This window comes from Toxorhynchites rutilus, chromosome 2 (assembly GCF_029784135.1).
Source record: "Toxorhynchites rutilus septentrionalis strain SRP chromosome 2, ASM2978413v1, whole genome shotgun sequence".
Taxonomy (NCBI): Eukaryota; Metazoa; Arthropoda; class Insecta; order Diptera; family Culicidae; genus Toxorhynchites; species Toxorhynchites rutilus.
In genome coordinates this window covers 18,452,847-18,465,424 of record NC_073745.1, presented here as the reverse complement: position 1 = coordinate 18,465,424, position 12,578 = coordinate 18,452,847, and the positions used below count along the sequence as shown (strand labels likewise).

The window sequence follows — 12,578 nt, the reverse complement described above, 5'->3', positions numbered from 1 at the left end:
TTCTATGAAACTATTCCTCCGAAACATAAAGGGTGTGTAGATTATCATTGCGCCACTTTCAAACTTGCGCAAGTTTTTTCACACTTGACCGAAATTAACCAAATTTTTGTCTTCTCTTTAGAGTATTTGTTTACTTCCGCTTAGTTTTGCAGTTGTCAGTAAGATTCCGGTCGAGATGAAAACAAATCAGCAAACCTTTCGCAAAAGAATTCTGTTCAGCCGCAAGCAAAATTTTGGGTTGTTGTATTGCGCCTTATGAAAACTGATGAATATACAACAATCGACCGTCTCAAAAGTACTCAATGGTTCCAGGAATGGATGACGAAGGACCATAAGCCAGGAACTGATCGAAAACCAGGAATAACGCCCTAAAAACTAGAGAGCGGTGATTGATCATTTTAAGCGGAACTCGAACATTTTGACGCCGGAAATTTGAAAAAGCCACAGGAGGGTTGTGTCTGAGACACGACCGCATAATTGACGTGAGATTCCGTTAGACAATCAGTTGATTTTGGATATGTTGGAATAATTACATCGTTAAACTCTTCAATAATGATTCGGTAGCCCAGAAAAGTGCCGTTTTGTTTGGTTGTTGGATATTGTTTATTCACTCCACCAGTGTTTACCAAGTGAAGATGACAGAAGGATCGTAAACAGTCGTTGGATAGTGCGTATCAGATAAAAGATACCGAAGTGGAATGAGATATGATGAAAACCGCCCTCTGTGATCCTAGACGAGATGCCTCCTGTGTTGTGTATGGATGAAATAAATAAAAAAAACTCATCAATGTAATATAAGATAATTACCAATACCGAACACAATTATCAATTTTTCTCATCAGTGAAAACATGTTACTTCTCGAGCGGGAACAAACCTTGGTTTTATTTATGGAATTTGAAATAAATCGTCTCATATTTCAAGTCATTTTTAACACAATTGTTACCACATACAATTTTACATTTACACTTGTGCTAAATTTTTTACAATACACGGTCGGTCATTGATATAAAATATCACGAAGCAACCAACATTGAAGTTCCAAATTTAAATTTTATTTGCTATAATTAATCGTATCACTCACCTTACTTGCAATTTAAAATTGCCCCCGACCTGGCTGAGTACGAGAGTAAAAAGTGCCCCAAACCAAATCACCAGCTGTATGGAACATATTGTATACGATACTAAATATAAAATTTTGACAGTAGTATCATATATTTGAGTTCTTATATGGTAATACATAGGGTCTATGGTAAAAAAGTACTTTTTCGTTTATTTTACGCCATCCTCAAAAGCTTCGGGATTAATTTTTTTTTTTTAAATACTGAATGTGCATCTTACTACGATGTTCCAAGGCCAAGTTCTAGAAGGAAGGTACAGTGTCTAAAATATGTCAGAGTTCAAGAAGAATTGGTCTGCAGCGTCCAGAAAGTGCACAAAGACTACTGTGCACTGTGAGTTTGTTGAGTGGAGTTAGATATAAGGTTTGATCATTTTTTAAAAATCAACAATAAGCTTGATTTCTTCATTTCTTTGCTGTTTAAACTTAATATTCATTAATAAAATTCACTATTGTAAACGTTTTCTGTACGTTTTCAGTTTAATGTTGATGTTTGTATTAGGTGTAGCGGTAAGTTTCTTCATTTTTACAACAGAACGTAACTTATTATTCCAGTGAATCAACTTTCCAGACATTCGTTGGAAAACTACTGTCATTGCGGCGTCTTTTTCTGTATATGTCAAAAAGTTGAAGCGTAAACAACATAGTTTTTGCCATTTCGAATATGTCGAATTTCGTACTAACGAGAGTGTTTTTGCGGGGAGTGTTACTTCATTACTTCAATATGAAGAAAAAAAGCTGCGGAGTCATCGCATTTTGGTGGAAGTTAATGGTGACCATGCTCCAAGCGAGCGAACGTGTCAGACGTGGTTTGCATGGTTTAAAAGTGGTAATCTTGACTTGGAAGACGAAGAACGTTCCGGACCGCCAAAAAAGTTTGAAGATGAAGAATTGGAGGCTTTACTCGAACAAGATCCGTCACAGACGCAATAAGAACTTGCAGATACAGCAAACCATATCTGATCGTTTAAAAGCAATGGAAATGATCCGAAAGATAGGACATTGGGTGCCGTATGAATTGAAGCCACGATACGTCGAACGTCGTTTCTTCACGTGCGAACAACTGCTCCAACAGCATAAAAGAAAGGGTTTTTTCCATCGAATCGTTACTGGCGATGAAAAGTGAGTCCATTACGACAATCCTAAACGTCGGGCAACGTATGAATACCCCGGCCATGCTTCAACATCGACTACCGCGCGGAATATTCACTGCCAGAAAGTTATGCTGTCTATTTGGTGGGACCAGCTAGGTGTGGTATATTATGAACTGCTAAAACCGAATGAAACCATTACGGGGGACTTCTACCGACAATTGATGCGTTTGAGCCCTGCACTGAAGGAAAAACGGTCACAATCCGAGCAAAGACACGATAAAGTTATTTTGCAGCACGACAATGCTCGGCCGCATGTCGCGAAACCGGTCGAAACATACTTGGAAACGCTATCCCACCTATCCCACCCGCCGTTCTCCAGACATTGTTCCATCCGATTACTACCTTTTTCTATCGATGCAACATGGCCTGGTTGACTAATGATGAAGTCAAAAATTGGATCGATTCGTGGTTAGCCGACAAACCGATTAAATTAAAAATTAAATTAAACCAAGCCGATTATTTCCGCAAAGGGATCCGTGAATTGCCAGAAAGATGGGCAAAAGTTTTGACTAGCGATGGGCAATACTTTGAATATTTAATTTGTAAACATCTTTGCAGAATAAAGCATTAATTTTTGAGAAAAAAACCAAGAAACATACCTCTTACTTGGTACTTACTTGAGTACTCGGTACTTAAATTTGAGAATACTTTTCGATACACGTCTTATGATATAAACTAATTTTTAGACCGTTTTTAGTCTTGTTCAAGATTTTTTTATAACTTGCAAATAACATGTTTCTTCGTTGCATGGAATACATGATTGATACATAAAATATAAAAAAAATAAGAGAGCTCAAATCGAACTATTCCTTTCTCAAGTTTTGCGCTCATCAACACATTTGGCGATTCATTTCTATTTATATAACGGATATTTCAATAGGAACGCTACAAAAGTAGACCGACAGTGGCAAACGACGCCATATTTTTCCCGCTCTCTTGACATTTCTCTTCAGTAAGCTTTGCCTTTTCATAATGGAAAGATATACGATTCAACAACGAGTCAAGATTATTAAAATTACTACCGAAATTCGGAGTCAATGGCCTCAACTTTAAGAGCGCTACGAGCAATTTATGGTCGTCATAATCGTGCTTGCCAGATCAACAATTGAGCGTCTAGTGGAAAAATTTCAATAAAAAAAGTTCCCTTGCCAGTGAGATAAAGATGTGCCCGTAGGGTCGAAAAAATTGCTGCCGCTAGCGCATCAATTGAGGAATACCCAAATCACGTCGTTCTCAAGCGTTAGGCAACTCTGTGACGTCTTTGTGGCGAATTCTGCGAAAAGATCTTGACCTACATCCTTACAAGATCAAATTAACGCAAGAACTGAAGCCGCTTGACCACCAGAAGCGTCGTATGTTCGTGAATTGGGCTGAGCAACAATTTGAAAATGATCCGGATTTTGATCGAAAACTCATCTTCAGCGATGAGGGTCATTTCTGGCTGAATGGTTTCGTCAATAAGTAAAATATGCGTTATTCGTCAGGCAGCAATCCACACGTACTTCATGAGTCACCATTGCATTCCGAAAAAAATATGGTTTGGTGCGGTTTGTGGTCCGGCGGCGTCATTGGGCCGTACTTCTTCCGTGATAATGAAGACCGACACGTTACTGTGAAGGGGAATCGCTACCGCTCAATGATAACCGTATTTTTTTGGCCCGAATGGACAATATGTTGTTTCAACAGGACGGCGCTACAAGCCACACAGCGAATTTAACAATCGATTTATTGAAAACCACGTTTGGTGAGCGTGTTATTTCACGAAATGGCCCAGTCAATTGGCCGCCTCGGTTGTTCGATTTTTTTTTTCCAAAATATATATTTTTATCAAGGCTCATATGGCGTTAGCCTGACGGGGCCGGAGTTCAATATTTTGACAGTTTTTCTTATTATCTATGTTAGTAATATGTAACCGATTACTCGCGGTCGGCTCGAGGTTAGTATTTCAAGTGTTCTCGTAATTGGGATGTTGCTGTCTCCAATGCTCTGTACGTGCGCCCGACACGGGATACTTCCTATTGGGATGCAGCTGACCATTAATCAGCGATAGAGATGCGCGTTTAGGTTGTAGTGATTGGACATGAGCCGAGATATCACGCGAATGAAATCACGACCTACATTCAATCCCTTAAACCAAGCACTCGTCGAAACCTTAGGGATAATCGTGTGTAACCAACGACCGAACTCATCTTCACTCCACATGCGCTGCCAACTAACGAGTGTGTCCTGACGAGGAATGTGAAAAAATTCATTATAGGCATTTGCCTTTCAAAAAGTGTGCCTTCTGAAGCGCCCACCTTAGTTAGCGAGTCCGGTTTCTCATTCCCCGGAATCGAACAATGAGAGGGAACCCATGCTAAGGTAATCTTGAATAATTTTTCGACCAAAACACTCAATAGATGTCTTATTCTTGTTAGGAAATAAGATGAGCGTTTATCAACTTTCATTGAGCGGATTGCCTCTATTGAGCTGAGACTGTCTGAAAAAATAAAATAATGGTCGATGGGCAGTGTTTCAATGATCCCTAGAGCATAGTATATCGCACCCATTTCTACGACATACACGGAACAAGGATCTTTGAGTTTGAAAGAGGCACTGGAATTTTCATTAAAGATGCCGAAGCCAGTGGACCCGTTTATGTATGAACCGTCAGTAAAGAACATTTTATCAGATCCAACTTTCCCATATTTTTCCGAAAATATCGACGGAATAACATTGGAGCGTAGGTGATCTGGTATTCCATGGATTTTTTGTCGCATGGACAGATCAAAAATGACAGAGGAATTGCAAAAGTATGGGAAGCAAACTTGGTTGGAGATGCCCGGTGAAGGGTGCACTTCATGGGTAAGGTACTCATGGTATAAAGACATAAAACTTGACTGAGGAGTCAGTTGGAGTAGATTTTCGAAGTTATCAATCACCAATGGATTCATGATCTTGCAACGGATGAGAAATCTGTAGGATAATTCTGTGAACCGAAGAGTAAGCGGGGGTACTCCTGCCAAAACTTCGAGATTCATCGTATGTGTCGAATGCAAACACCCCATGGCTATACGCAAGCAACGATATTGTATCCTCTCCAGCTTGAGAATATGAATCCTGGCAGCTGATCGGAAGCAAAAACTGCCATATTCTAACATTGATAATATCGTTGTTCTGTACAACTGGATACTTACAACTGGTTGTTCGATTTGATGCCGTTCGACTATTTTCTGTGAGACTACGTCAAGTCTATGGTCTATGCCAACAAGCCAGCGACGATTGATGAACTTCGTACGAATATCGAACGTGAAATTGCAGCAGTATCGGCCGATTTATACTTGAAAACCGTCGACAATTGGGTTCAGCGTCTGGACTTTTGCAACCGTGCCCGTGGTGGCCATGCAAAAGAAATCGTGTTCCGTACATAATGGCATCAAATGTACTTTCACATAAATAAAGAATTTCATTGATATCCAAAACTGTTTTTGTTTTACTAAAAAAAAACTTTTGTCGCGCTCTTATTGGCAATCCCGATGCTATAAATTCCCCCGTTCAAACGTTCATATACACGTCTCGATTCGCCGGGGAAATCGACTTGACCATCTTATTCAGCCGCTGCCGCTGCGTCATCGCCTGCAGCTCCGAGACCAGTGGACGGGACTTTCGCTTCCTGACATGTATGTCCATGTTCGCCAGATACTTTTTCATTGTTTGCACCGACCTCCCGGCCAAGCGCACGCAGCGATGTAGCCACTTTTCCCCCGATCTTCCTCTTCAGCATCCTTTGGAGCTTCTTGTCGCTCAGGGTCGTCAGTCGTCCGTAACCGGGCTTTCTTCGATGCTCTGATTGTTGTCCAAAAGTGCCTAGATGTTGTAGATGCCGGAACGGGCGTATGCGGTGTCCACAATCCGCCGCACGATGTCCGTTTTCGACGCAGTGGGGTACCGTTCTTCGAATGCGTACACTTCTGAACGGAGTAGCTTCACTGTTTTTGCTATCACGGTTAGAGTTCGACTGACGACGTTACTAAGCACCAGAAGATATCAGGATTACTGAATCGCAACTCGAAATAGCCAAAAGAAAAGGTCACGTTTCTTTGACAACTATGCAAAAATTGTAGGAGGCTTTGAGCGTCCAATTTTTCTGGAAAAATCTTATTTCCTTTTTACTAGAATTGTGCAGCAACTGCACTTCATAATTGGAAGAAACTATTCATCCATGTTATACTTTCATTCTACATACACAATAGACAGACAGTGATGAAAAGAAAATCTTCAATGCTTTAATCTATTCTTCCGCAGTAGGTGCTACATTTCAGAATAGCTTGAAAAAGTCCTTATGAAAAAAACAGCCAGTGCTCGTAAATAAACAAAAAATGAATGAATGAACACAGCATTTTGCACGCTTCTTTGACTGCGCCGTCTATCTGGACGTAAGAAGTCCGTTATGGATTTCATATGCACCGCTTTTACATAGTGCAAGTTGGCATCCAAGACAACCTAGTCAGTTGTCCCTCGGATGCTAACTTGCACTGTGTAATTGCAGTTTCAGGCGGGTACGTAACGTAAATTACCAAATACTTTACTTGCTCTGTTATTTTTTGCAGCACCGTATCTGGTCAAGAATATAATCTCCAAAGTATTAACGGCAGCAGAAGTGAAAATCGCATGTGTGCACCTTTCCATTTCCTCGTTGTAATTCAATCCACGATAGACAGTGATAATCGCAAGCATGCTTCCAAAACGGTAAAGTCGCCATCGCAATTCTTCCTCAAAAATACAAACAACATACAAATAACTGTTTATGGCCATAGATAAGAAGAAAAAGAATTGCCTACGGAATCGCTCAAATCAAGATCAACATCATATTGAAAATCGCTACCCCTTCCAGTATTGAGAGATTTTATAACCGCAGCCATGTTTGGAAACAGCATTAGCTTATAAACCTTTAAATAAAAATATACATACTTTGCATCTTCGAGTGCAAGGATGGCTTGCTCCTTTTTTCCCTGGTCAACATAGATGAGTGCAATCTCCACAATCGCGTACGGTACCACATAAAAGTCCTCTTTGATATTCTTGTACATAGCCACAACAGCCTCCAAACACCTAAAATAGAGGGACAATAATCGGTTAAAATATGCAACTTCTAATCCGATGGCAAACATACGTCAGCGCCTGAAGTGGACTGTTCATTTGCCTTAAACAAGCACCCTTCAGCAGAAGTAACAATGCCTTATTATCTACATCGAACGCCACCAGCGGACCTCCACTCTTATTCTGCTGACGCGCTTCAAGCTCGCTCAGATTATCCTCCACTATTCGATAGACCCCGTCAGCTAGGCGAAACTGTTTTCCTAGAATTTTAAACAAATTCCATACGTACATCAGCTCCAGCGCCGGAACGTACAGGAATGATTGTTGGGCGAAAAATCTTTCAGTCTTTTTGCAGGCGAACTTCTCCATCGGTAGAGATTTCCCGGCGATTCGTTGTTTATATTTCGGGACTTCCTTCATCAAGCCATCCAACGTTCGCAACTCGAGTGCGGTCAGGTCCGAGCGCTTCATCATACACATAATGGACGCCTTCTGATAGGTATAAATCGTACGGGACCATTTGCTGTTGTCGACCAAGTAAGTTGCGAAGAGCAAAGATTCTCGCCAGTCTAACCGTAGGCTGCGGAAATAGATTACGATAAAAGAATGTGTCGATTTTGATTTTTAGTTCATTTCTTGCCAGTTCACCCAGAGTAATTCCCAGAAGCACAAATGATGGAACTGTGGCCATACATTTTGCGACTTCCAGGATTTCTTGTACCACGTCAGTGCCTCATCGAGATTCCCGTTCATGAACTCCAGGCGGCCTTTGAAGAACAGGAACCATACCCCGTCGGGGTAAAGTTTCAGCTGTTTCGAGAGTATCTCATCGCAAAACTTAAGATCGCCCTCCTTGTGGCTTAGAACGTAGCATACAATTAAATTGTATCCCAGCAGTGTCATTACGCAAAGCACCTGCCGGATTCCCGAACTTTGGGAGCCCGCTATTAGGTCCTGCATGCCGGATTGCTGAAAGGAGAGAGCACTTCGTATATTAGCTTTCATTAGCTTCCGAACCCCGAACATACCTTATTCCCTGAGAATCCTATGAATTCCAGCAATTTTATTACCCTTCCAGGAAGCAGTGAGATCATCAAGTTGAACGTCCCCATTCCCATCCGTACGCCACTCTCAAAATGCACCCTCGAGCTTTCCGATTCCCACTGGCGCTGGGTAAGTATGGTGTTGCATTCTCTACAATGATGACCCTTTTATAAAACGCTCTTAAATCCATCATACTTATTTTACGAAGTACCCACTTATACATAGCAAAGCAGTTCCGAATCTTCATCCCACCCTTAATAAGACTCGTCAGCGTTTCATCCTCGATGAACGTAAGCATCGCTTTCAGCAGCATAGCTTCCGCCGTACACAGCTCGGCATGTGCCTCCACGTCGGTATACTGGTCATAGTTCATCTTCTTGAAGGTCTTCCCGATGGTTTCCGTCAGAGTGTTCTTCCTCCGATAGCGATTGCAAACCGCTAAGCACTGCTTCAACGCATCCGAGGCGGCCGCTATGTGCTGTTGCTCGAAAGTTAACATCGCTTCCAAGTAAGCGAACACGCTGTGTCCAACCGAGTGATACATACTGGACGTTGCCCTGCAAAATCACAAACACACAACACGCAAACGAAGCCTCATCAGTCTCCATTACAAAATAAACATCCTGCTCTAATAATCGAACCATGGTTTCATTAGTGCTCCCGCTTCGTTAAACTTATTGTTGAAGAACAGATTGACCGCTATTTTTGCCTCCGATAGTGCCGCTTCCAAATCCATCGATGGTCTGCGGAAAAGAAGGGAGAAAAACAAAAGGAAAACGGAAATCAATTAACAGTCGGAATCGGCACGTCAGGCTGGCACGATAAAGCGAAAAACGGGAACCGTCAAACAAGCACCAATTTCTATCCCAGATGTATGCTAAAAGGGACGATTTGGTGTTTGCAAACCTTTCATTTTTTTCACTTTTTCCGCACATTTGTACGGATGGCACGCCACAGTGGCGGTGGCGTAGCGAGATGCATGAATTGGCACCTGAGATACGTACGGTGAAATATCGATACATTTGACAGTCACCTTTCTGCAGGATAGCGGGCTAAATCGAATTTCCGCCACTGCGGCTGGGATGGTTTTCATAGTTTCTTCCGTTGCTCGTCATACATAACCACTAATCAAAATCAGAACGGTTGTGTATATAACAATGAGCTAGAATCGACGACAACCGGACAGTGCTGGTATTGTAGTGCATTACCGGTTCATGATACTTCCACCCAGGACACTCCATTTTAGATAGTGAGCTAATCGAGGATGGAAACGACTTCCTTTTAATGTAGTTCTTACATGCCAGGTGCTACACTAGGCTGTTAGGACGAACGTGAACGAATGTACCCAACGCATCTAGTGTAAAAGCGAAGCAAAATGGGAAATCAATAGCTGATAAGAACCTCATGCATCACGGAAATGAGGGAAATGTAACACTTGAGACTTCATACCACACAGTGTTGTTGTCGCTGCAGAAAAACGAATAAAGTCAACAGGGTAGGAAAATCAATATCGATTTGGAAACATGTAAGGAATTTTTCATGAGGAAATGTTAAAATACCTAAGAAGCAGTAAACCTGTGGCTAATCCTCAGGAACAGATACAGCGAATGGAACCAAACTGTCGTTCTTCACCTTGCTTGGAATGAAAGCAATTAGAAGCTTTTTTTATCCCATCTGTTTATTTTATTAGGCTCATTTAGCAATTCAGCTGTAACAGAGCCGAATTTATTCATGTACACTTTATCTCCCGATAATTAGTTGTATATTACACAGTAGTCATTTAGGCGTAAGAGTATTCCTATCTTATCGATACACATTTTTATCTCAATTAGAAGGTTAACCATTGAATATGGAATCGATCTGAATTCTTCTAGTGGAATCAAAACAGGATGAATAAATTGATCAAAACACTGAAGGTACTTGATAATGAAGAAACAATCCCCCACATCTCATCGCCCCAATAAGATCAAAACTTGGTTAAAAGGAGTTAGCGAAATGGCATGTCATGATTGTATTTTGATTGGCCTTCTAGGAATATGCGTACATATCAGAAGAATTTTCTCGTTGAACAAATTCTCAGAATCTGTATATCTCCGTTATAATATACCGATTTTCTTGATAACCATTACATCCAATCAAACGGACGGTTTCTGAATTTCATGCTTATTTTCCGAATATGTAGATTAGAGTGCCAATGAATGTATGGGTGACTTTCAAATTTTCAAACGGGGCTTTCTTAAAAATGTTGATTTCCACCAAAAACTACCCTATGCAAAATTTCAGCTCAATCGGACTTCATTTAGGGGAAAGACGGGAGAGGCGGACAAGGTAGGTAAGACGGTCAGTATAATTGATAAATTATATTTTTATTTTGAATTATAATGATGTACAAACTTGCAATACAGTGTATCAATACCTTTAACACTTACTGTGTACACCTAGCTGACTTTCTGTTAAAATCTATATATACAGCTATTCCATGTCAAACCAATATAGTGGTTCTCAGATTTTGGTCAAAAGTGGTAGTTTTGTTCTTTATCGCAAATTATTAGACCCGTATTTTTTATTTTTTTGTTGGGGTGACCATTTTCGTTTTGGGGTGGTCCGAAAAATCAATTTTTTTTGCATTTTTGCCAGAAATGACTTTTTCCAAAAATTCATAACTTTCGAACCACTGGACCAATTCAGATGTTCGACATATTAAATTAAATCCAATTAGCTGTTTTTTGAAAAATACTACAGTTGCAGTAAATTTCAATCATGTTTTCGTTATTATTGATTTTGTTTGTTTTTTTATAGTTTTCATGGTCTCGGGACCATAGACGCTATATTATTTTATATTTTTTTTTTTGGAAAGCTGAGGATTTTTCACAGAACATTTCTCTCGAAACCAGGGAGGGGTGTTTTTTCGTTTTTGAGTCATGATTCTTCAAATTTAACCGATGGTCCGAAAAATTATTATTAACCATTTTTCCACTACAAAAAATCATAACTTTTGATCTACTGGACCGATTCAGATGATCGACTTATCAAATTAAAGTCAATGAGCTAGTCTTGTTTGAAAAAATATTACACTCTGAATAAAAATGGATTTTGTTTTCGTAATTATTGATTATATCTGTTTTTTTCATAGCTTACATCGTTTCAGGACCAAGGGTTCCATATTTTTGTTATATTTTTTCCTGAAAGCTGAGGTTTTTCCACATAATATATCCGAATTCCAGAGAGGTGTTATTTTTCGTTTTTAAGTTATGATTTTTCGAAAATAACATGTTTTCAGTTTTCGTTCAATATTACTATGCGACTAGACTGGATGTATGTGGCTATAACCCAATTAATTGTCAAGTGTGTTATTTTTCCAGAAAAGGCTAGCTAGTAGGCTTTAATTTGATATGTCGATCATCTGAATCGGTCCAGTAGTTCAAAAGTAATTAAGTTTTGAAACAAGTCATTTTTGGGAACAAAGGAAAAATTATTTTTTGTGCCATCGGGTAACTTTGAAACATCGTAATTCAAAAACGAAAACATAACGCCTCCCTGATTTTGAGATATGTAATGTGAAAAATCCTCAGCTTTCCATAAAAAACATAATATAATATAGCGCACTTGGTCCCGAAACCATGAAGACTATAAAAAACAAATACAATCAATGATGACAAAACCCAAACCTGAAATTTTTGCAAGCGTAGCATTTTTCCAAGAATGAGTAGCTTTAATTTGATATATCGATCGTCTAAATCGGTTCAGTAGTTCACAAGATATGAATTTTTGAAAAATGTCATTTCGGATCACCCTAAAATAAAAATGGGCACCCTAGCAAAAAAAGACGGGTCTAATAGTTTGCGATAAAGAACGAAACTACCACGTGTTACGAAAATCTGAGAACTATTATATCGGTTCGACATGGAATGGCTGTATATAAAAATGGATTTCTGTCTGTCTGTCTGATTCTTATGGTCTCGAAAGCTAATGAACCGATCGGCATGACAATTGGTATGTAGGTTGTAGCGGACCGGGTTTTAAAAGACAACCCGGAACCTACGGCCAGCTCGAAGAAGGCTAACAGCTCAGCTTTCCCACCCGACCTCTCTTAAGCGATTGGCTTAAGCGCCACCTCTTTCGAGGACCAATCGCCGCGTTAGTTGCCCAGCTAGAGGCCTGACAGGCAGGCCTAAATCGTATC

At 40.1% G+C, this 12,578-nt stretch overlaps 1 protein-coding gene across 2 annotated transcripts in view; it reads right to left on the bottom strand.

Moving 5' to 3' along the window:
• The window catches only part of LOC129768122 (tetratricopeptide repeat protein 39B-like), a 49,130-nt gene that overhangs the window by 4,046 nt on the left and 32,506 nt on the right, over positions 1-12,578 (bottom strand). For both annotated transcript variants that reach the window (XM_055769556.1, XM_055769555.1), the window contains exons 3-8: positions 9,037-9,138; positions 8,611-8,952; positions 8,380-8,545; positions 7,992-8,320; positions 7,425-7,931; positions 7,223-7,363 (exon numbers count right to left, since the gene is read on the bottom strand). In XM_055769556.1, coding sequence (XP_055625531.1) covers positions 7,223-7,363; positions 7,425-7,931; positions 7,992-8,320; positions 8,380-8,545; positions 8,611-8,952; positions 9,037-9,138 — 1,587 coding nt within the window. The remainder of the gene's footprint in view (positions 1-7,222; positions 7,364-7,424; positions 7,932-7,991; positions 8,321-8,379; positions 8,546-8,610; positions 8,953-9,036; positions 9,139-12,578) is intronic.